General features: G+C 36.5%; 1 protein-coding gene across 3 annotated transcripts in view; it reads left to right on the top strand.

The window, feature by feature from the left end:
• LOC131069053 (uncharacterized) overlaps positions 1–26,326 on the top strand; it is a 225,338-nt gene that overhangs the window by 35,642 nt on the left and 163,370 nt on the right. For all 3 annotated transcript variants that reach the window (XM_058004370.2, XM_058004369.2, XM_058004371.2), the window contains 2 exons: positions 4,009–4,111; positions 4,268–4,410. In XM_058004370.2, coding sequence (XP_057860353.1) covers positions 4,009–4,111; positions 4,268–4,410 — 246 coding nt within the window. The remainder of the gene's footprint in view (positions 1–4,008; positions 4,112–4,267; positions 4,411–26,326) is intronic.

Below are 26,326 nucleotides of genomic sequence, written 5' to 3'. Positions count from 1 at the left end.
TCCCTACCTTTAATTAGCAACTCTTGGATGTTACTCAAGGTGCTGAGGAAGTGGGAGAGGAGGCCAAGAGCCCAAACCAATCTAATGTGCCTTACCCCCGTACTATAGGCCACAGTCTATAAGTAAAATGCGTGCTTTAAAAAATTCTAACTTGGTTACCAATCTTTCTCAGTTACTCATAATTCCAATCTCAGATGCCATAGGAAAACTTGTGCCAAAAACTCCCAGAAAATCAGCAGCACTGCACTCCTGAGTAAAATTTGCAAAAACTTGCTGTCTGAAAAATTCCACAAGTACTCTACAAGTTTGCTATCTATGGGAGAGAGATCGGTTCTCCAATTGGCATGTGGCAGATCTTTGTTTTTGTTATTTTTCAGAGAATGGTGAGCAGATTCTGCACTTAACAAATTAAACACAAAACACTAAGGAACTTTAAGTTGATAATTCCTTTCCTAGCTTGGAACATGTTATAAAACTGTTTCTCTAAAGGGAAATAAAGTTATGAAAAAATTTAAAGGAGAGAGAAAAATAAAGGAGAATATGATCCTTTGGTTAAAATGGAGGTTAATAAAGAATATTTATGAAACTCTATTGAAAGAGAGGAATAAGTGTAACTATTAAATAATAATTAAAGGACACGTTTGTGAAAGGGTGTGATGGTTTAAAAACCAACCTTTAAGGCTCATATAAAGCATTTATGTGAGACTTGGAAAGGGCATGGAGAATCAAGGAAGAATAAAGTGGTTTGGTGGGCAATGGGCTTTGTAGAAGAGGGTACAAAGTACACTTGGGATTGTTGTGGCCAGGGCTTTTGTGTGAGTAGGTACAATGTGATGTAGACACACATTTTTGTGTAAGTAGGCACATACTGTGTTTCTACTTAGGTCGTCCAGAGTGTGCCATAGCGAGGGCCAATACCACTGAAATCTTCCTAGGGTGAGAGTGACCTTTCCAGGTGCTGTGATTCAGATAAGTATTAAACTTATTATTATTCAAAGATATAATAATAATATATGAGATGGAGTTGATTTAATTAAAAGGTATTATATGTGTTTTTTTTTATCATATTCATATTGTTGGATGACAATTTATATATTAATGACGGTGTTCTTAACTTGCTTAAGTTATAAGCTAGTTAACATTGATAAATAAGCATTTTGTGCATTTGTATCTAATTTTTAGATATACTCTATAATATTTAAACTTAAATAATAACAGTAATAAATCTGCTGCCATAGAAATTAACTCTGACATATTAAAGCTATCCAATTTTATACTCGAAGAAATTTAGTATTATAGAATAACACTTTGAAATGTGTGCATGCACCTCTATCGACAAGGATGCCTACTAAAGGCTGCTGCACCTTCACACACAGATCTCTCTGATCATGATGATCACTTCCACCACTTCTGTGCCTTGCTGTCACTGCTTTTGATTGTGCCTTCTATACACCTGCACTTTAACCGAGGCTGCTGTTGGTTATGCTTCTGCTGAAAGCAAATTACATTGTATTCCTGCACTGTTGAAGGAAGAATGCCTCAAGAATAACGTAAGTATAACTCTAAAACTCCTTTGAGAGTAATGTGTTCTCCACCAACTTACCAAGTCAAGATACTATTGCACCATCTTAATTCTCCCCTCTGCTAGGGGCATCCTCATCATGTTGAACATGTGTGAACTTGGGGAAATATAACCCTAAATCACTGCTCCCTTCTGTACTTTGAAATCTCTTCACAAAAGTAAAGTTATAAATTCCTTGTACATGGACAACTTCAATAACATGCCAAGCTTCTTTGTCTTTAATGTCAATTTCATGGGTTGAATTCTCTTCACGCTGCATCATTAGTTGTTCAGGACCGTATACATGGCCAAGGTAAGTGTATTATATCCTTTAAATAAAAAATAAAAATCTACCAAAATTGCAAAAACCCAACTTGAGTAAAAACTCGTTGATCCTGAAATATCAAACTCACACAAGGCATTCTTCAATTTTAGTTGATTGGTATCTCGCTCATGGATCTGAAAGCCTCTAGGAACTAAAGAAAAAGCGTCAACAAGATTAAGTGTACCATCAAGGTCAACTTCCTTGAGAGAATCCTTTGACGACAATTTATTGATGTGCTCTCTGATACTTCCCTTAGCTACATGCATATAATCAGTCATTAATTCCATGGTAAATTTGGAAACTCTCTTAACAAAACCGCAAGGACACTCCTCCATCATGGCATATGAACATATCTCTTTGACTGAATCAGCAAGTAGCCTGTAAAAGCCGCCATATCAAACTCCTTTGGCCAAAACTCAACTATGTTAAAGGCTGCATTTGTAAGATAACTTACTGACCATCAAACTTGATCATACACTAGATCTGTCATGCAGGAATCTGAAGGAGACTCTTTGTTAAACCAAAAATATAGAAAGCATCATTTGACTCAAGAACATCATTTAAAGGCATGTAGAGACCAAGATTAGTTTGGTAACTGGACAAGTGGCATCATTTCCCAACTCCACCTGTATGCCAACCTTTTGTTCTTGAAGTCTGTTGAGTGACTTCTTGTTGAAGATCATTTGTGTTGTTGCTCCAGTGTCCACAATCACATACAACCCTTCACTAAAAACAACATTGGTGGATACATAAAAATTATGAAGTTATCTCAATTCTGGATGCTAAATCATATATTCTTGTTTTTCAATATTATAAATTAATGTTTTATATATTAATTTTATTGTTTTTAAATATTAGTAATTGATATATAAATTTATTTTAATTTATAGTAGGTGAATTTAATGACGATTTTTTTAACTTCATCATTGCTGAACTGAATCTGAGTTTCATCCTTGTTGAATTCAATCACAAACATGAGCCTTGTGACATAATAACTTGTATCTATTAAACTTTGCAACATTCTTATGCATGCGGATGAATTAGAAACTTAGTATCATTTCTGTATTTGAAATTGGTGAAATTAAGGCACCCAAGTCATTTTGATTGTTATCAACTAGAAGTTCCTGAATTTTAATTAAATTATTGAATTGGGGGAATGCACTCCTCACATTAGTAAGGGTAGGGCAGGTTAGAAAGAAACTGTTCATATTGAAGTTTGTTAATTGTCAATTTTTTCTATTCACTTGTCCCAGAGTGTTTTTGGGTTAGTCCAACCTGTTTCTCTGTGTAGGTCATGAGCATTGGCCCCTGTTTTAGCAATATTCATTTTATTTTTCAGGGCGACAAGTTGAAAAAATAGTTTTGATTAGTCAAATTTAACTGTCGTTGTTGTTCCATATTTTTTCTTTGACCTTAATAGGGATGCAAATTGTTCAAATGAAAGTGGACTCCTTGTTCACGAGAGAAGCTGAAGGGGAGATATCATATTTGCACCGGATTTCAATTTTTCTAAATAAAGATAGTTAAGAAGTTTACAATATCAAGCACAGTTATGCTTGGGAACTCTTGTCATATTGCACGTGACAAGTGATTTCACAGGAGGGTACAAGCAATCAGTCTTGGAAGTATTTGTTTACCAGTAAACATATTTTAGTACAGCTGTTCCTTTCTATACTTCAAACCATGAGATGTGCGATATTGTAGTTTTAGTAATATGCTATTGAAATTTACAGTTAGTCGAGTGTTTTTGTCATTTGATTTTTCAATAAGCTAACTCAATTTAGTTTTGTTAGTGAGGTTTCTAAACTAAAAATTAAGATGAATTTTTGATGGGCTATTATAGGGGTCTAGGTTTAATCTAATCAACAATGCTTTTAGGCATTAGAACTTAAGATAAGGATTGGCGTTAATCCTATTATTGGCTTTTCACTAATCTAGCTAACTATTCTTAAATTCTTCTATTATATCATGAAAAAAATCTTTATAGCATTTCTATTGGATTTTTCATTTTGACTGATCATGTCCTTTGTTCTTATGAGTTTGGAAGATTAACAACTTTGAGATCTGTTCCTTAACAAATTTGTATTTTGGTTAAACTTAAGTGTCCCAAATCACCATGCAGTGGAGCAAAAGGAGTAGACCATTGCATGAAAAGGGATTGCAGCAAGTCTTTAAGCGTTTGCAAGAGATGAGATCATTTCGTGATTCTGTCCAAGTCAATCAAGGTATGGATGCTCTTTTCATATTGTCTGTGATTTATAATCTCGATTGTGAAGTTATTGTTAATTCAGAAATAATTCCCGTTTCATTTTGTTTTGGCAATTTGCCTTATTTTGTGTTAAGTCATTATTTCCTTGGGTATAATGGACTTTTCATCTCAGATGGGAGCGAATCGGAGATGAAGATTGGGAAGGCAGTCCTTTCAGCCTGTTGGAAACAGTATGGAAAGCTCATGCTTTTGGAAGACCGTAATTTTACTCATACATTTAAGGATTCACTACAGCATTTCATTGCGGCCCTTCAGGTAGATATTGTTTTAATTATACACATTCATATACCTCTCAGGTGCCGACCTGCAATTTTAGAGTTCTCTTCTGCAGGTTTTCTTAGCTTTATTCAGTTTGAGTGTCTGTGTTTGTTCTGACTTGTTACTAGCTGCATTCCAGTAGAGAATGTTTTTCACATAGATGGTTGTAGACATGTCGACTGTCTTTGGAGGGTATACTTAAAACTAAATATAGATCAAATGTATTCGGAGCAAACTTTACCATTTAATTCTGTAAACATGTTAAAAAGTTGTTGGTGAAGGTGACAGGGACTTCCAAGTGAGATGGTACTGTTGTGGGTTTGATCAGGTCTATATTTTATCAGGCTGTTAATAGTCAAGAAGGAAGACAGATACTTTCAGGGTCTATATTGGCATCTTAGAGGGCTTTAGTATGGCAACTAGTGTTTCATAGGGATGTGTCTTGGGAGATCCAGGTGATATCTTGGTGCAGGAGCACCTAGTTGGTCATGTGTTTCTATTTGGCCACCATGAGATATTTCAAGTTCCATGACATATTTAGATGGAATAAGGTCTTGAAAGACCATTCTTTATGTAATAAGGCCCATGATACCATTATTTCATGTTTGAGTTTAAATTGTAGTTATGATTGTCCCATTGTTGACAAGAAATTGTTAAAATTGTTAATATTGGGTAAATAGGTACCAAGGTGTCAAGTGAAGGGTTTCATCATGTAGGAGGGTCTATTGGACCTCCTTGATCCTATTTGTAATGGTCTAGAGTCTGGTGATCTTAGTTTTGGTCTATGACTAGTTTTGATCAAAGTTGTCATTATTGACAAAAGGCTGTCAATGCATTATTGTTGCAAAAAGTGTATGAAAGGTGGTTTAATGATAGTGAACTTTCAAAAGTCAGTTATGAACGTTGGAGGGAAGGTTAAATCTATATATACCTCTATTTCATCGACCAAAGGGTCGGTTGGATGATGTAATGAAGTACAATCAATAAATTTTGGAGTTTTACCCTGCATTTTCACAGTTTCAGGCGTAACAGTCTGTTCTATTGCATTTTTCATTAAGGAAACGTGTTCATTTTCTTTGGAAACCTATTGAAAATGTTAGAGGGATGAATCCTCTGTAATTCCCTTTTGGTTTCATTCATTTTCACTTTGTTTTGAGCAAGTTATTAAAGTTTTGGTGAAAACTGTCACAAACCCTTGCTAGGGTAACCAGTGACATAAAATAATGTAATTTTTGGTCATCCCATCATCAAAAACCCATGCCACTGGATGGGATGCCCCTTGTAAATGTATATTTTTTCTTTCCTTTTGATGCAGGGTTCCATGCACAAGTTGGCACGTGTTAAGAGTGACACAAAATTTGATTTTTGTGTCTCAGACTGAAAATGGCAGCAAGTTGGTGATGTGTGGGTTGATATAAGTGCAAGATTGGGCTCTCAAAGGTTGGTTGAAGGTTTGGAGAGGTCTGAGGGGTTAGTGCAGACCCTAATCAAGTGTTTTTGCCCCTTGATTGGTCAAAATACTCACCATTTTGATGACTGTCCTAAAACTGGGTATGTTGCTGTCCTAATGAACTAGTGGACTGAGATTTTGAGAATATGATGCAATGGATGGGTTTGGTGAGTGGATGACACTTGGGGAAGATGTGTGGGAGTCCTTAGTGACCTTTGAAGGTGTTAGGAAGCCCTAGAGAGAGGGAGTGGCTCAGATTATTATGACTGTCCTAATTGCTTGTGACTCTCACAATGAGACTGTTGCTACAGTAGCTTTTCTTTATGACCTTTGGGGTGGATGGGAGGGTGAAGAACAGTGGTTTGTCCATGAAGAGGAGTCTCCATAGAGCTGTATTTAAGTCCCTTGGGTTGGTGCATATCTACTTGGCATTGTGATTTGTGCTTATGGACAAGTTGGAGCCCTAGTTGGAGATAGGCTTGTGTGAGTAGGTGTTTGAGAGTTTGGTGTGGTCTAGTTGTGGGAGAGTTCCAAACCAACCTTGAGCAATTAAATGAATCTATTCTAATGTATTCCAAAGGTTCTACAAGGGTTGGGAGGCATGAGTTTGCTTTTGGGGTGTTGAAGCCATATGAGCACCTAGTCACCTTGTGAGGCTCCTGTAGCTTTGTGAAGAGTAATCACCTATTTGAATAGGTGATTTGGGTGAAAGATATCCCCTAGGTTGTGTGTGTTGGATGCTCTGCATCGCATCTTTGATGCTTAGGGACTTTGAGGGGATTTTCCTTTTTAGAGTTTTGGACAGCTTGATCTATTTGGTACATATAAATGAAAAGGTAAAAGGAAAAAATTGCTAAAGACCCCTAAAAGGCTAAAAGGGAGAGGATTTTCATTTTATATTTAGTGTATTGTATTTTCTTTTTATAATTTCGGATGCCTTTAATTTGTTTTAAGTTATTCTAGGAGCCATCCCCGCATTTATTCAAAATTTGAGCAAATTTTTGCTCTCCTGGAAACTGCATCCCAATGTCCTTGTGTTCCTCCATTCTAGAAAGTTGAAGAAACACTAATGGCAACATAACTCACGATTACAACACAGAAGGATTAGTTTGAGTCTGAAAATTTTAATAACTAAAATCTATCTATAGATTGAGAACAGAACCATTCACTAGAAAATTGTGTTGAAATTTCCAAATGATTTGAAAGGCCTATATAGTATATTCTATGAAAATGGTAAAAAATGATGTTTTTAGAAGGGATAAATTTGCTGACTATTTGTCCATTTTCAATTTATTCTTATTTTAGATATCTTAAGGTTTTCACTATGAGGTTTGCTAGTGGTGATACTAGTTAATTGCATTAGAAACTAGCTTTATGAAGTCTATAAATTCAGGAAGGGGTAAAAGAGGTTGGCTGTTATATAAAAAAAAGTTGGTTTGGGCCTATGCTCTTTACATGTTAGTCTGTCTTAGCTCATGGGCCTTCAGATACACTGCCTCATACTTATGGCCAATAGTTATGAATAAGGCTTGTCTCATTTATGTTCCCTTTTTTGTAAGTATTTTTTGTATTGTATTTTATATTTTTCTTTTCCCCTATTAAAAAATGTATGGCAAATTTAAGTAGAAATAGGTATCTTCTCTGGATGGTTGTGTTAAATTGAACTTTAATGGAACTTCTTAGGGTAATCTAGGCAATGCGGGAGCTGGTTTCTATTAGAATAACCATAGTTGAACTACTCGTGACTCGGCTTGACTCGCCAAGCCCCTGGGAAAAAAACTCGGCGAAAACTTAGGAAAAACTCGACAACTTAAAAACATGCTTTAACTTAGTAAAAAAGTGCATTTTTTTGCAAAATTTAATGAGAAGATGCATCCAATGAGTCAATAAATGATAACACAAAAGAAACAAGCTGATTCTACATATATTTAAATGCAAAGTGTCTACAAAATCGCATCCTCATGAGGAATGCTGATGGCTGGAAGCCTGGAAACAAAATAGTAAATTACTAAATAGTTTTTGTAAAAACAAAAGTAAATACATCATTACAAATTACAATTACAACTTCCTCTTCCCAGCTCTAGCAAAAATTTGGGGAGAGGTAGAACTAGAGGGTCTAGACTGTCTAGTTGTATAAGTCTGCTGTGAGACTGGGCGTGACTGTGCCTCCTCGCTCGGTATGGTTGATTGAGACTTATCCTCCATCCTGGATGAAGCTATGTCTCCACCTGCTTCTGGCATTGGCAATGAATCCTCATCCTCATCCTCATCCTCATCCTCATCCTCCTCAATGTCATCCAGCCTGAAACCAAATCCACCCCCCTCCTCCATAGCCTGCCTCTCCAAATTAGTGATGTCAGTGTCGGAAAACAATGGAGGCTGCTCCTGTGATGTCCAATCACTGTAAGGATCTTTTCATCCAAGTCAATTGGATCACCTTCTAGTTCCTCTACCTTCCTTACGTGCAATTGAAGATTATATTGCACGTAGACAAGGTCATTGAGCCGTTTCTGCGCTAACTGGCTCCTCTTCTTCATGTGGATTGCTTCAAACAAGCTCCAATTGCGCTCACAATTGGATGAACTGCAAGGCTGACATAAGACTCCGAGGGCAAATTTTTTGAGATGTGGGGTGTTTCCACCCCAATTTTGCCACCAAGCATCTGCAAAATAAATAAAATGGAAAAGTTAGTAAGCAAAGAGAAAAGAGAAAACATAATTTATCAATCATTTTAGTCTTTAGATCCCAAAATCCAAATGGCAAATGTTATACCTGGGGTTTGATTGGTTCTTCCTCTCCTAGCCAACTCTGAAGAGAATAGCTTACCCCTCCCTCCCTCATAATTTTGGAGCTCATTCACAATGAGGTCTCTCTCCTCAACATTAGGTACCATCCTCTCAATGCATGTACTGAGGCCCTCCATGACTTCTCCATTCGAATCTGAGTAAGAACCCTCGAACCTAAAACGAGGGTTTAGGAAGTACCCTGCTGCATGAATGGGTTGGTGGAGCTGATTGTTCCACCTCCTATCAACAATTTCCCAAATGGGATCAAATTTGAGCCTATCCCCCTTGTAGTAATTTTTGATAGACTCCTTGGCCCTATCCATGGCCTCATAAAGATATCCCATTGGGGTTTTATCCCCATCCACCAAGCGAAGAACTCGAACCAAGGGCTCTGACACCTACAATTGAAAAATACAAATTACAAAAAGATCAAAATTTAAATAGTTACAAATTAGTAATGAGAGAGTTGAATCAAGAATAACTAAAATATAAAAATTAAAGTTTTGAAGTAAGTTAGTAACAACCTTCACAATCTCTGCAGCCCTTTGTGCAAATTGGTTGTCGAAGACTATGCATGAGACAACCTCTCCTTCAGGCTTCTTTGAATAAGGTGAGTTAAGCCATTCTCCACTCACAAACATTTGTTTCAAAGAAGTCAATGCAGCAAGAATGCTTTGCAACGTCAAGAAAATCGTTGCAAACCTTGTGACACCAGCTCTCACCAAATCTTTCCCTTGAGTGTGTTGTCTCATCAAATTTAGGACCCAAGGGTGATTGTAAATATATTTGGTGATCCTCCTTGCATCTTCCACAACTGGAGTCACCTACTCAAGTTTTCCTATGTCCTCCAAAAGAAGGTCAAGGACATGTGCTGCACAAGGTGTTCCAAAAAGGGTGGGGTGCCTCTCTTGGAGGATTCTTCCTACAAAAGAAGAATTTATTCTTAAGAAATATGCAACCAAGTAAAACAAAGCCCACAACAAATGAAAATATTGCTAATGCCTAAAGGTGATAATTCAAAAGGATTCTACCTGTTGACACATATGCTGCTGCATTATCTGTGATGATTTGCACCACATTCTCTATCCCCACCTCCATGATGACATGCTCCAACATTCCAGCCAATGTTTCTGCATTTTTCACCTTGCTGGAGGCATCAATAGATTTCAAACACTACATTGTCCTTGCAAGCGACCAAAAAATTGATGATGGTGCGGTTCTTGCTATCTGTCCACCCATCAGAAAGAATGGTGCAGCCATAATTTGCCCATTCAATTTTTTGATCCTCCATCACTTCTCTTGCCCTAGCAACTGCATTTGTGAGCAACCTGTAAGTACAAAGTGAAATTAGGTCTTAGTACACAATTTTGATTTAATAAACAAGAAATGTAAAAAATAATTAAAAATGAAATCAAGTAGACTATGTAGAAATTTACTAACCTCCCACTCAAATCCCTGCGAGAAGGGGCCTTTTACCCCTTTCCTGAAACTGTCATAGCAGTCACCAAATTCAGCCAATAAGCATTCTCCACCACATTGAATGAAATGTTGTTGAAGTACCAAAAATCAGCAACTGCAATGTCAGTTTTCTCATGTACCTCCTTATTCCATCCAGTGGCCTCTAATGATGGTTGTGCTCCAGGTGTGTTCCTGGGCACAAAATAATCATCTATCGACCTTGATCGTTGTGATGGAAGTGGAACAGTGCCAGGTACTCTACTAGAGGAAGCATAAGCAATGGGCGAGGTGATGGTGGGTTTGCGGATACGTGGGCCATGCCGAGAGCCCACTATGCCCTGAAGTGCTTCTTCTTCCTCTTCAAGGTCAATAGAAAAACCTTGAGATTCAGCTATGGTTGATCTCATGGCTAGCTTTGCCCTCTTCTTTTGCAATTTCATCTCTTCCCCAGCTGCAAATAGGGTATTCATTTGTCTTTTTATTTCTTCACTGGTCCCAGGGCATGCTCTAGCATCATGCCTATCTATTCCTGCAAGGTGGTATTTGAGGCGGTTGATGCCTCCATGAAGTATTCTCTCACACTTCATGCATATAATTGACCCAGGATCGGGTCCCTCATAGGCATACCTCCATGCCCCATCTCTAGCACCTCTAGGACGGGTGCCTATATATCCAGATGGGCATGGATCTAGTGGCCATTGCTCCCTTGCCATGATTAATGCTTACTTAACCTACACATACAAAGTGATTTTTTTTTTTAACATTTTAGTTAAACAATTTAGCACTAAGCAAACTATCTACATTAGTTTAAATAAATTTAGACATCATTCGAAGTTTTTTTTTTTAAAAAGTAGGGTTTGAATTTTTTTTTGAAAACTAGATTTTTCAAAAAAATTGTGAAAATTCAACAAAACTTGTGTTAAATCTTGTGTAAATAACTTAGAAATGATTTAGACTACCTAGGAATCATTTGTAATCAATCTAAATGCAACAAAAAATAAACAAATTGTTTTAAAAAAGCATAGAAAAAAAATAAAAAAACTTACCTGGGAATCTGATTTTCCCTTCAAATCCACTTGGAATCACCCAATAATCACTCCAAATCACCTTGCAAGCCCTTCCAAGGGAGTTTCCCCCTTCTTAGCCCAAAACCATATCGAAAAAGAAAAAATGCATGTATTTTTTGCCGTTTTCGGCTGTTATGCTAACGCGGGCGAGTTTTTGTTTAAAAATTGCCTAGCTTTTGGCAAAAACTCGGCGAGTTTTCCTGGCGAGTAGAAGTCATTACTACTTGCCAGGTCCAAAAACTAGGCGAGTTTTTGTCACTCGCCGAGTTTTCGGCGAGTGTGTCATCTATGAGAATAACATTAAATAATTTTTAGAAGATACAACTTATAGTTGTAATAAAGTCAACTTAGTAGCAAGTGTTTTTTTTCTATTTTTTTAGTTTGCTATTTAGCGTTGGGCGAGTCGTTTCATGTTTATTTGTTTACTTGGTTTTATTGCCCAATCTCTATATTAGGAGATGAGCCTCTTTGTAATTTATGTCATCTTATTTAATATAATATTAAAATATTGTGTTCTATTAATTTTTACAATATGGTATTAGAGTAGCGAGTCACGTGAATTTACCAATTGCAGCGAAGGGTGAAAATCGCAAGTTGTACTTGGTATAATTTGTGGCCTATTTATTTGGGTAATCAAATCATGTATTTTAATTTTATCGTTGTATTTTTGATGGTCATTTCTTCATGAGAAATCTCGTGCTTTAAGTATATGAAAGTTGTGGACTTGTTCAAAGGAAAATTGCGGATTTTTTATTGGCTAAAATTCATGGATGTTTTTTTTTTGTAGAAATCTGCCCAATTTATCGTGCAAAATTGCAACAATTGAATTGTGGAAATTGCAACATTCTTTTAGAAAATCACCCCTTTTTGGGTATATCGTACAACCTTTTTTTGTAAATCGTAATTAGGTTTTGCTCAAAATTGCAAGGGGATTTTTGACATTTGTAGCTATTTTGTGGGTTTTCAGATTATTTTAGGGTCTGTAGATCTTCAACACGCCCTAAAATTGTGCAAGATTATAATCCAGCTAGGTTTTTTTTGAGATTTGCAAGTTTGGGATGACCCAAAATTGTTTCTTCTCTCCCTCTTTGCTCAAAATCAACAACATTACTTAGATTTGATTAAAGTATAAAAGTAAAGCTTAATAGAGGAAGACCACGTTTTCGGTAAAGATTTTAGGTATATGGTTGTGGGAGAAATTTTGGTAGAATTCATTATGTTTGGCTTGAGGGAGAGATAATTATTAAGAATGTCGAATCAAAGGGTGGATAGCTTTCGGGGCATGATAACATCCACTATAGACTGGTGTGAGGATAACCATGCTATTTCATCATAAATTTCTCAATTTTAGAACACTGTAGTGCCCCTCCCTGGTTCATCTTTTCTTTTGTGCATCGATAGACTTTATGGACCTAGGTAGACTCTTTGTGATGCTTTTGATAGAAACTTATGGTTTTATTTACACTTCGGATGCTTATAGTTGATGCTTGACATTTCATATTGACAGTTGACACGTTATGGTTTATGTGGATGATGACACACTCAAGACTATTATGGTGATGATCATGTGTTTGGTTATCTATATGCACTCTTTTTATGTATGTTGAGATTTATACCTGCTCGTGATAACATGATGTTATGTGTTATCCATATTTCATACTTATATTGGATGTGAGGAGGTTATTGATGATGTTATGTTGTCATGATTCTTTTACCACTGCGGACATGAAAGGGATGATGTTATACCACTCGTTTACGAGTATGGTATGATGTCGTGACTATCTTTCACCTGTTTGATTATTTCATGTTAAATGCGATGTATATATTGTTGTATAGACGGTGTTGTGGAGGGATGCAAATACTAGACATCGATTGTACCTAGTTTCACAGGCTTGAGCGTGTCTCTAATCTCAATGGCAAGTTGATCGGAGGTGACATGAGGTCTTATCACACTCTAGGCTTAGTTGGTACCTTCTTAGTGTTGGTTTCATGGCTAGAGTTGCCTTGCTAGGTGTATGTGGCATTATATTTTATCCTTGTTGGGATGCCTTGTGGAGTTGTGGTTATTAATTAATTAAATTATTAATCAATTGATAAATATAGTTAATTGGTGATTAAATTGATGTAATGGTTGGTTTAGATATGTAAATATAAGTATTATTTAATTATTGGGAGTTAATGATATATTAATGTTTATTTTTTGGGATCATATTTAATTAAGTATTTACTTTATTTGTGCATTGGTTTAATTGGTTATTTTTTTTATTGGTTTATTTTTATTATTTACCCTTTCACTTATTTGTTTTATTATTTATTTACGTACCCTCTTTTACAATTGTCTTAGGGAGTTGTATTTGGAGATTAATGTATTTAAATAATATTTAATCTTGATTTTCGTGAATGGTTGGTAGGTTTAATATTATTTTTCATTATTTTGATTTTGGTGTAATGAGGTATGATTTTTGGTTGATTTTTAAAATGGAGTTGAATTTTTTTGAGGTTCTTTGGCTGGAGAAATTCTTGATGTTTTGGAAAAAAATGATTTTTTAATTGGAGTATGGAGTTTTTTGCATATGCATGCGGATTGGAGTTTGGCTTTGGTTTTGGATTGAGGCTGTGATAACATTGACTGGTTGTGGATTTGGCGTGGCTGTGTTTGCTCTTTTGCAAACCTCTTTTCTTGTCCATTTCTTCTAGGCCGATGGTTTGAGTCCCATTTTATGCATTTGATTTAAGCAAAGATTGTCTGCACTGTGTTTGCGGAAAGGAAATTGTGATTGTTGTGTGTTGAGAGGATAATCCTATACTATATGCATTATTGTGATTTTGTTTCTTTCGTTTGGGTAAACTGGTGATTTGGGAACTTTTTGGTTTATTTTATTGTGAATGCATTTCAGGAATTTTATTTTCCCCTTCATTTGTTTGTTGCTATAAGAGAGATTTGCGTTCATTATAAGAGTAGATAGATTGTGTTTCTTTCTCTTTTATAATTCGAGTTGCCGGGAATGTGATCTTCTTGTGTAGAGCAATATGTGTCTTGGTTTGAGTTGTCCAACTTCCAGAATATGTTTGCAATCCTTATTCTTGGCTGAAAAACGCCCTTATGAGCTTTTATTGATATTGTAATTGTTTTCGAGTCGTTTCTGGTCTTAATCATTTTATTTTGTTCATGTTTGAGTCATTTTTTTTTCTCTCTATTGCAAATGCACTACTTTGGTTAACAAAAGTGCTAAACTGCATTGTGTATGCACCAGATTGTTGCTCGTATGTGCTACCCAGTTCTGTGTATGTGCTACTCTGTTGAGTATATGCACTGTTCTGAGTATCGAATGCGCCAATTTGAGTAGTAAATACGCTACAGAAAGTGATGTTTGCGCTAAATCATTCTATGAGCGTGCTAGTATAATGTGTATATGAACTAGTAGAGTCTGTAAAGGTGCTGTTTTGTCGTTCTATCTTTTCAGAGTTATTTTTGCAAGTCTGTGATTAATTTTGTCAGACCAGAGGCTAGTTTTAGATTTGCTGTTGAGTCCTATGTGTTCGCAGTATTGATTTTCTTGATCTGAGTTGAATTTATGTTGCATTTGGCTATTTGGAGAGATTGTTATATCTTGCAGTGATTTGTTGGAATCTCATTTTGGATATGTCATATGGCTGAGATTATTGGTACCATGATATGAGTATTGAATTATGCTGTTGAAATATTGGCAATATGGGAATAATTATGTTTATGGATCGGATTTAGTTATGGATCCTTGTTGGATATATATATATATATATATCATGTGGTTCTTGGAGAGCCTTATTTGCAAGAGTATGTTTGTGTTATACCCTTAGGTTTAGGAACATGATAGGGGGAGTGGCTTCCAACCGAGTGAGGGGGTCATAAGAGATAGGCCGCTAGGAGATTCTTTGAGATGGGTGTCGAGGGTCTAGACCACCAGGAGATCTCATTGGAAGTTGTTTTGTAATTAAATGATAACCTTAAATAATTAATTAATCTAGATGGGATGGGTAGTAGGTTTCATATTAATAAGATAATGAAATGATTTGTGGTGCCCCACTCATGGCCTAGAGTGCTAGTATAGGCTTAGATGAGATTGGGAAGGCCTTGGATAGGCAAGATCAAACTCCCTTGATTCTCTCAAAGGTTGAGACGGCTCCACATGGGTATCACTGGGTGCTGGGTTCAAGAGACTACCAAGATAATCCCTTTTTGTTGTGATAGCATGCGATGACACTCTTCCCTATATGTGTCCTAGTACCTTAGCCCTTGTTTTGGATGGTCGCCTCTAGTGTCTTTGAGCTTTGTGGTTGAACTTGGTGTTGTGTATTTGATTGTGACCTTTGTGGTTGGATTTCAGTTGTGGTTGTTGCCTATGATTATGTCCTTTGGTTGTTAGGTGTTAGCCTAGGTTTAGAGTGTGTGTGGGACCTTATGTCATTCTTTGGTGCACGGGGGTGGAACTTTTTGGTTCCACATGGTTGGGTGGTTTGATGCCTTCTTCCATTGAGATTTTCTTTGTTGGATTTTCGTGTGCGTGGATGAGGATTCTTTATTCTTCTAGCTTGTGCATGGATTCTTGGAGTAGATTATCATGTATTCTTGTATTTGGAAGACATCATTGTAATCATATACTTTGGATAATTGTATTTGCAGCTTAAGACTATGACTCATTATTGTAGAAGATATTGTATGTGGGTGATGATCCTTGTAATTAGAGATTATGGTTCTTGTTGGAACAATGGATGCATTTGCATTAATTGTAATAGGAGTTGTGTACATTTAAGATCTATGTGGTTTTCTCTATTATAAAATGGTTAATGATAATGCATAGAATTGTTATGGATATCTATTGGTTGGGATTATTTAGTAGTAACATTTGGATTTGGCACCTTAAAATGAACCCATCGTATTGGTAATATTGATGTCTTGGATTCTTGATTAAATGGTAACATGGTTAGTGGATATCGTTATTGGACCATAATTCATGTATGGGATCTGTTGTAGTTAAATATTTACTTTCCTATGTTTTTTTAAGAGGAAATGAATATTAAGATTAATGAATGGAAAAATCATGTATTAGTAATATTGATGTTGTTTATATCTTATTGTTATGCTTAGTAGAGATGTTGGATTGCCCTAGGAATGTTAATCTATATGTTATAAGTTAATTTCCACTTGCGTTATTATGTTCATATGTTCATGATTAATTGATGTATGCATTTATTGGAGATTACGTTAGTTATGTATGTGTAGTGATGGATCTTAATTTTTTTTTAATTTATATTCTCTTGTTTTGTTGGTTAGTTTCTCTAGGGTATTTTGGCTGGCATTACATCTATATCCAGCATTGCAGGCATTAGTCTGGGATTTATTGGTCTTATCAACTTTGTAAGAAAGGTTTGGAAAGAGATTCAACATCATCAATTTATTCAATATGCTAGTTGCCATTGGCAGCATTTTTTTTCATGCCATATTGCAACATGTTTTATTCGTTGGAGTTGCTTTGAATGATCAACACAATGAAGATGGAGCAAACTCAAAGGGTTGGACAACCTTGCACTTTGTCTATGGATATCATGAAGAAAAATTGCTGAGGTACTTCTTGAAGCTAATACTGACACAGTTTGTAGCCATGTAGAAGATCCTCCAAATGAATAGCCAAGAAATCTTGGAAGAATTACTATACCAAGATGAATGATGAATTGCATGTATTCTATAAAGTCCACACTTTGAAGGTGTTGTAGATAAAGCTCAAAATGGATGGTTGCTTAGTTAGCTTGGAAGTTTGTGATCTTGGGAATTATACCCTTATGAGTGTTATGAGACAACTTGATGAAGCTTAGGGATTGTAGCTCAGCATGGATTGTTGTCCAATGCTTTTGGATGTTTGTAATTCGTAGGAGTTGGGGAGCTGGTGATCCAAAAACTTGGGAATTCAGTTCAGGCTCTACACCATTACAAAGGTTTGAGTCAGCTTGATGGATTTCTACCTAGTGTGTGGTTTGTTTTCAAAGAAAAGCTTTTAAAGAATGGAAAATTCATGGCTTAGGGTGTTTTTAGTTTGGTTAGTGAAGTAAGCCTTAAGGGGGGTGGAGGGGGGGGGTGGATGGGAATTAGAATAACATTAAATAATTATTAGAAAGATAAGGCTTATAGTTATAATAAAGTCACCTTAGTGGCAAGCACTTTTTTTAGTTTTTTTAGTTTGCTATTTTTAGTGTTGGGTTTAGGATCTTATCAAGCATGTCACTACGAGATGTATGGACTAAAAATTCTACCATGTTTGTGGGCTGGGAGGCAAATGAGTCCTCGTGGGTTTTGTTGATGGGCCTTTTGACACACTCAACACATATTGAGTGTTTCCACTCAATCTCAATTGAAATAGGTCACAGTGGTGTTGGATGGCTAAGTGTTCATGATGGCCTGTTAAACAAGGGGTTATGATGGTTTCCAAGTTGAAAGGGTATAAACGTTTAATCTACTTCCTAAACTAACTAATTAAAAAGAAAGATTAAAAGAGAGGATAGAGCTGCATGAAAATGAATGATCAGTATTATATCTAACAAATAGTATCAACAAAACCCAGAAAGCATTTCGCTCTCAACTCATCTAACATGCCAAAATTATCAATCTTAACATGAAAATGAAACAAGGACTTTAGAACACTAATGACTTTTTCTTTACACTTTCATTTTAATCTCAATAACCATGATATATGTGCAGATTGATTAAAAGAATGAAGATGTACTTAAAATTTAAGATCTACTATGGATTAAGAAAGTTAAAGGAAAGAAGCAGTACCTAACAAGCACAAGAAATACTCAACAAGACAGCAAACCACCAGTTCCATTCTTTGATCTTTGAGATTATACCAGCAAACACTAATGTTTGGTTTACAATCCACTAAGAAATATTTCTTAAAGAGACTAAGTACTAAAAGCAAGCAAATTCTAACAACTATAAAATTAACTAGTACCTCAACTCATCAATTTGCGGACCTCAATAATGAGTTTTTGATTTACATTTATAGGGAGAACCCTCCTCAAAATCAGGGATATAAATCCTGCCAAAGCCCAAAATCTACAAGGTGCAACAAACATGCAAGTTGCTGGCCTGTAACTAAGAGACCGAAGGTAGCATTATTTCCACAAAGATTTCAAAGTTAATATAGAGATAATGCTTCGAAAGAGAAACTATATTGAAGAAGAAAATAGAAAGTTTCTATTGTGCATGCTGGAAACTTTCCCAAAATCTTCAATTGCAACTTGGAATACTGAGAAGAGAAACTTCTAGGATTGTAGCTAACACGGAAAGTTTTCCTTTGCGCATAGGAAGGAGAATCTGGACTAATTGAGAACGAGAAATTTTCTATTTCTGAACTGAAGGTGAAAATAGTGCAAGGGATGCTGTTGTGTGGTGGAATAGAGTTGCCAGTTTGGAACTGAGGAGATTGAAGTTGATTGCATTATCTTTGTTTTCAGGTGCATGAGCTGCCAAAGAATTTGAATTAAAGAATATACTAAAAGAATGAAAGAAAGTGCTCAACATTTGAATTCAAAATATACTACTGCCCTGTTTCTTTGTATATTTTCAGTAACTTACTAAGTAGTAGTTGAGTGGCTCTCTATCAGATGCATCTACCCAACCCACACTGAATTTTGCCACTCTTAGAGCTACTTTCAATTCATCGACAACCCCCTCAAGGGTGCTAGCAACTCTTGTTGCCTGCTTTGTTGACAAAATCAAATCTAGGAATTCATTTAGAATCTGTTGATCAAACTTTCTATTGGGACACAATCTGTCCTCTACCAGCTTATTCCATTGGGAAAGTGTTACTTCTTTAGTATCCAACTAACCTATATCTTCTCTATACAAATTAACGCCTATGTCGCTAGTGATGAAGTTTTCAAAACTTGTATACTTCTGATGCATATGAGAGTGCTCCTTTATTATGGCCGACCTTTATTACTCAGTGACATCCCTCTTGAACTCCAACTTATCAATGCTACTTTGAATAAATTCAAAACTTTCTTCTTCTAAAATAACTGCTTGTTGAATCTCATCTTCATCTAGCTCTTTTTATCTCCTTTAGCTAATCAATTTACTTCTCATATTTTGGGATATCTTTATCCGATTGACTAGCCAATGTGGCCATCTCCACTTAATTTTATTTGCCTCCTTATAAATGTCACAGGCTTTGACCAAAAATCCCTAGCTGTTGGCTGGCTTAGGAGTCCATCACAGCCACTTTGCCCATCATGACATTAAAAGAATTCACCTTTGTATTAGGAATTAGAGTTGGTATATCTGTCCCTGCTGCTTGAGAAGCTAGGGGGCTAACTAGGTCTTTGATGAATTGCCTATATTGGGCTACTTGCCCCTTCAACTCCTGCTTTGATTGGTGGGCTTTCTGCATCCTTGATTTAATAGTTTCTATGGCTGTATCAAATGAAGCAAGTTCTTCCAGTCATGTTTCCTTACCCAAATTGACTTGGGTTAGTGTAGTTAGAGGGAGATAGATCCCCGTCATCATTATTTATCATTGCAATGGCTATATTAGCGACTGTCTCTCCTTTATCATTCTTAGAAGTGACATATAATGTTCATCCCTCGTGGGCTTTCTTGGTGTGTCAACTTCTACCATCACTTCTTGTAGGATTATTTTTTGGTCATATATACATTCCCCTTAGCAATTCTACATATACTTCCCTTTAAAGATCTGCTAATAATATATTTATGCATTTGTGGTGTTGCTCCCATATTTGGCCTACCTAAAATTTGAACTTCAAATTAGTCTCAGTGTCGTGTAAAGGTCCAATGAGTGTTTATGCGTAAGTAATGGGCACATTGTCCAAGGTCATTACTAGTCAAAATACGAAAAGTGGAAGAATTTTGAGAATTACCACAAATTGAGGGAAATCAGTTGACAGTCAGGATCTAAGCATCATTTTGTATCACTTGGCCAACTTTCACCTGAACCTAGTTCATACTCTGTCATATTTTAAACTTTCAATTTTTGGTTTCTGTTGCCCCAAAATGATTAAAATATCTCATCCTAGGATTCGTCATGAGGTGTAAATAATTGTGTGGATCTATTTCCCTACCGTTGACACGTGTTTCAAATTTCAGGACCTAACTCCCTACCGTTTGAAGGTTACGTCATTTTGCTCCAGCCAAAGCAATAAATTTAAAATATTTAAATTATTTCTTAAATAATAATTTAATATTTTAAATTATTTCAATGTGTTTGGTCATTTGCGATAAGAAAATCGTCTTCAGACATCGGTGGCATTCTTCCTTGATTCATTCTCATGAAAAATGGTTTCCAAGGTGTAAAGGATAGCTCGTTGAAGCACAAGGTTAGAAATGCTCACTTTTTGAGCATCCTTAACCTCATTTCTTAACCTTTTGCCGAAATGGTTAGAAATGCTCAGTTTTTGAGCATTCTTAACCCATATTTTTAACCTCTCACAAAAAGGTTAAGAATGCTCCAAAACTGAGCATCTCTAACCTCATTTTCTAACCCCGTGGGCCCGCTTTGTCCAGAAGGTTAGAAATGCTCCATTCTAGAGCATTCTTAACCTCCTCCATAAGAGTTTAAAAAAAATGCTTATGAATAGGTTATGGACATTCATCAAAGAATACAATGGATAGATGAGGTTATTCAGATGTTGTGGTTGTCACTGCTCTGGAGGACATGACTGCAAATTGTGTGGCATGGCAAAAGGTTAGATCTGCTTGGGTAGACATAAATGCAAACCGTGGAAGCAGAGACAATGCACGTGAACTGTTTTGACATAACATACATGGTAAGTATTTGAAAGCATAAACAAAGCTCATGGCTTAAACAAAATGCCTCGAATAAAATGTGGTCTCAGTTGATGCCATGACTGCTTATTCACAACATATGAATTGTTCAATGAAATGCCTCAAATGGATGCCATCTCATGGGAAGCATTTACTTCAGGATAGGCACGAAAATGATGTGGAAAATGAAACAGAAACGTAACTGCACTTTGCTAGTGTAAATCCAAATTAAATAACATTTGTCGCCATCTTCTAACCTTGTGTAGAGGTATCTTTTTATCAAATTTTATATTTGCACCAGTTCCCTGTTAAACATGCATGAAAATGTGGACACATAGATTGAGCATGAGAATTGCTTGATCAAATGCCTTAAGGAAAATATGGTAGTATGAAGCTTTTAAGCAAATGCAATTATCACGCATAAAGCTGAACTTTGCCAACTTCCTTTTCTACCAAAGAGTCTCAAACAGAAAATGGGCATCCATCAAAACATAATGGATCGGGATTTTTGTCAGATATTAGAGTTGGAAGCGCTTTGGTAGACATGTTTGCAAATATTGGATGCATAGATAAGGTGCGAGAACTGTTTGAGCAAAGTGGGGTCAAATATATATATATCATCTTATTGAATACCATGATTGTTGCATGTAATGAAATGATGGCAGCGATACACGCATGCACTTATTGGAAAAGTGATAGAAACTTTAAAGTGAATGCAATTGGTAGGTATAGAGTCAAATTATTTGCCGCCACCCTCCATGCCTATGCAAAATGAAAACTTTGAAACAGAGTTTGTAAATTCATCGCAGCACAAAATAAATGAGGATTGTTGTCAGATATAAAGCCATGGTTGTCATACATGAAGAATGTGAAGCGTAAGACAAGACGTTCTATTCATTTTACATAATGCCTCGAATTCATCTCACGCCTTGCGGTGATTTCAAACAAATGTAATGGCATGACTCATGGCTCACATTGATCACAAGGAATAGACAAATATATTTGTTGGGAAGATCTAAGTGCAGAGCTTGTGGAACCATAGTCAAGGAACTTTAAGGGTCTGGCAGATTGCAACACTAATTTCATGAACCTCAACCAACATTCTCCAACCGCGATGGAACGACACACGAGCTAGGAGACCACGGAAATAATGTCATGAACATGATAACGTCCTCATCATATAAGCCTTCTTATTGTTCAAAGAAATATTATGTTCATGATGGATAAGGATGTTCGAGAGCTTGTAGGCATGAATTCAGATGGTGAGATGATTACCAGATCAAATGAAACAAATGAAGATGGAGGCCACCTCGACAAAATCAACAAACGAATTAATGACATTTGATTTGCACTATGTATAGAAAGGATTTTGGACTTGTATATTTCCAACAAGATAATGAAGAATACGTCTTAGTTCGTATGTTCTAAATGTATTCATGTGTTATCATTGCCGATTTATCGTATGTCAAATTGGTAGTCCTTTTATGCATATGTGATTTGTACAATTGATGTGATGATGCACAAGCAATCTTTGGTATGTCAGTTTGAATGTGTTGAAGTATCTTATCTCTGTGTATGTTGAGATTTGTCATTCTTGTTTATCGTCATCTCATGGCTAAGCATATTACGATATAAAGTTCTCCCCTTGTAATTTGTTGCGAATGTTGAGAAATCTCAGTTGATGGTCATATGTCTATTGTTGGGGTTTCTATCTTTATTTCTTTTTAGTTCTATGTTTTCTCCTTTATGTACTTTCAGGTTAAAAGTACACGAAAATCCTAAACACCCTTATCATACGAGGGAGCTGCCCCTCTCAAACGCAGAGGAAGATCGTGTTTCACAGAACGATCTCTCCAACTGTTGGAACGTTTGTCACTGCTCATCGGGCAAATAGGGTCAGTTTCAGGTAAACGACCGCAGTGACAAATCTGTTTACCAACATGTGGTTATACTCAAAATTCTGCTTTTATAATGGATTGATATATCTTATTTTCTGTCTCCTTCCACTGCCATCTTATCTTCCTTTTATACTACTTCATTCCTCTTCAAGAGGGGTGACTATTCAAAAGGGAGGCAACGCTTAAAAGGTAAATTTGATTTAATTTGATTTTCTTAGTCGACCCCTTGAATTAATTCAGGTTGGCCTCCCATCTTAAAATGTGATGACATTATATTTTTTATTTTTATTATCATTTTAGGTCCACCCTTTCTTACAATTAATCACCCCAGATATTCGTTGCCTTTATCTTGGGTCGGTCTCTTGTGTTTATTTAATCACCCATATTTAATTACATAAATCCGTGACTAGTTTTCATGATTGCTATGACTAGGGTTTATTACTGCAGCGACTAGGGTTTATGATTGCTACGACTAGGGTTTAAGATGGGGACATGACAATCTGACTTAGTTTCTTCTAAATCCTCCTCATCCTTTATTTTGACTTATATGTAAACAAAAGCCTTGGCCTTGGTAGGTGGGGGCCTCTATTTTGACTTATATGTAAACAAAAACCTTGGCCTTGGTAGGTGGGGGTTGTTGTTTCTTTTGTGGCAACATCTAGAGCCTCTTCATCTTTTGTTCTTTCTCCTGGACTCATTTCTAGTGTTTTTCTCATAGGTGCAACTGATGCTTGTATTATGGCTAAGAGCCTTGTTGTTATTTGTGCATGAGCTGCCTTTTTTAGGAGTTTTGACTCCTTCATCTTCTTAAACAACTTTTGCGTCAATACTGCTCCTTCTACAAGAGCTATTTCTTCTTTTTCCTCCTCTTCCTCTAGCCTTGGCCTCTTATCATGCTTTTTTCTTTCTTTGGTACTCCTTGGTGGCTTTGGTAGATTGTGGATTCCCATGGCCCTTTTCCTTATGTTTTCTCGTCTTGGGTTTTGGGCAACCTTAGGTTAATCCATTCTAAGCTCCTTTGGATAACCTTCTATGTGACTACCTGTATGTCCACGTTCTCCTTTTTTGACCACCATTTTGGAGTAAGGGGTCTTTGAGCAATCTTTTGCTTACCATAAATGGGTTCAAGTACCTCCCCATTATATGAAAACTTGTCGGGGATGTCTTCCCTAATGCCAAAAGCCCTAATTTGAAATGTAATTAACCTACAATAGCTTATTTTTTGTACATCAATGTCATCCTACAAATTTGGCCAAAAGTCTTCAAGTGCCTTTCATGTTTTGAAAGTTGTTTGGCATAAGGGCCTTCAATTTGTCCATAGGATATTAATTTTTTCATGCTTCATATGTCCTTAAGTTTGTAGCTTGAAGTTCAAAAATAGCAGTTTGGGCCACCTGTAGGTTGGGGCATTCATAGAAACTTTGTTTGAAAGGGAATTTCACCCCTGGATTGTGCTTTGAACTTAGGAGGGCTTGAACCTCCCTAATCTACCTTGTAAACTCTAAGAGAACTACTATGTAACTGCAACATTGTGGGAGTAGGAATGAGTTTCATTGCATATGCTGATAACCTATACCCTACATCCTCTGTCAATCGACTGATAATTACATAGATAAAGGCATCATTGATCCTCTTGAATTATTTATTTGACTCTTTCATTGGTAGCTATGTGAAGTAATCCCACACTCGGTTCATCCTTGGGCCTTCTCCCCTTCTGCCCTTTGTATTTAGATCGGGGAAGTTGCCTATTCTTGCTACCAACTAGACAACTTAGGAAGTCATGAAAAACTTCTTAGTTGTCATTACTTCACATAGTTGTTCATGGATGTAGTTGGAAATTAATTGTGCCCAATCAAAGAAGATGTTCCCCTTTCAAGATGGTGGCAATATAATAATACATCTAGGGATAGTAATGCCTGGAGTCCTTGCCAAATGCTCTACTTAGCATTGTTATCCGGTTTGCCACTGCATCCTTGATGTCTTATATGTGGATCTTATCTTGCACTTTGGCAACAAACTTCTCTTCTTGTAACCATACTCTATTCAGGTGCCCCTTTCCACATTTCTCTCATATACCTCCAAAGCCTTGCTCTCCTTGGTTTGGAGTATGGTGTAATACTATGGGAGATCAAATGTTTGTGCTACCATATCTGAGGAGAGATCCACTATGACATTTCCCTTGTCATCTATGGAATGTCTGGTATCCTGATTGTAGTGCTATGCAATTGCCACTATCAACTCAGGACTTTGTACTTCTTGAGGAAATATTGTGGCATGAGCTAGCCCTAAACTATCTTCTTATATTTGTTGGTTGTGTTTGGATGAAACACATTATTTTTCATAGCTTATAGGTCATTGTGGCCTATTTCTACATCTGTAATCCATTGCATCTCAGTCCCAAACTTTGACAAAGTGACAACACCTTGATACAAGTTATTAATCATAATGGGTGCTTTCTCCAACTTTTGGGCAGATTTACTTTTTTTTGGTGGCTTGTCTCCCCTTTTCCAACTTCTTCCTGAGACATCTTGTATACCTGCAAGGCCAAAAAATGTAATTAAATTGAGAGCAACCCCTTGAAACCATCCTTTTAATTAGATTTTACCAATCTTGGGAGTTTCTTGTTCTTCGGGTTTCGGGAATTCGAAAGGTTTGGGGACTGAGAATTTGGGAGAATTGTGATTCTTAGGATTTTGTCTATTCATCCATTCGGGGCTTGAGATCCCATTATGATTGGTATAAAGGTAAAGTTTGGGGGTGCAAGTATCAAATCTATCCAAGTTACAAGCTTCCAAAGTTTTGAGCTTCTTGATTTGATCACTTCGGGACCCAGAGTCCCGAAGAAATATCTTAGTCGTTATAGGTTGCTAGTCCGAGAAGTAGGGTTTTAGGCAGATTGAGATTCTTAGGATTTGATCATTGTGTTCCATTAGGTCTCGAAGTCCTAGTGGAAAGCCTTGTTAATTGTAATTCAAACTGTGGGAAGTGGAACTTTGGGGGTTCTTGGGCAAAAAGGATTACGTTTGCAAGTAGTTTCAAGTGCCGAAATTCTGTAAAGGACTAATTGTAAAACCTCGGGGATCAAAACTTTGAGAGTTTGCTTAATTTTAAGTGTTGAAGTTCAAAGATTCCTTTGGAGCCCAAAGTCTTGAAGTAAACACTTAATCTCTTGATAGGCTATGGGGTTTGGGGTTTTGGAAATTTGAGGTTTAGGGGAACTTTGATGTTGTGAAAAGGATTACGTGTAAAAGATTAGGGATTAGAGCTTTGAGAGTTTGCTTAGTTTTAAGAGTTGAAGTTCAAAGATTCCTTCGAGGTCCAAAGTCTTGAAGTAAACTCTTAATCTCTTGATAGGCTATGGCCTTTGGGGTTTTGGAAGTTTGAGGTTTAGGGGAACTTTGATCCATTGGTCACATTGGGACCAAAAGTTTGAGTAAAAG

This window comes from Cryptomeria japonica, chromosome 4 (assembly GCF_030272615.1).
Source record: "Cryptomeria japonica chromosome 4, Sugi_1.0, whole genome shotgun sequence".
NCBI lineage: Eukaryota > Viridiplantae > Streptophyta > Pinopsida > Cupressales > Cupressaceae > Cryptomeria > Cryptomeria japonica.
This window is presented reverse-complemented; position numbering and strand designations above follow the sequence as displayed.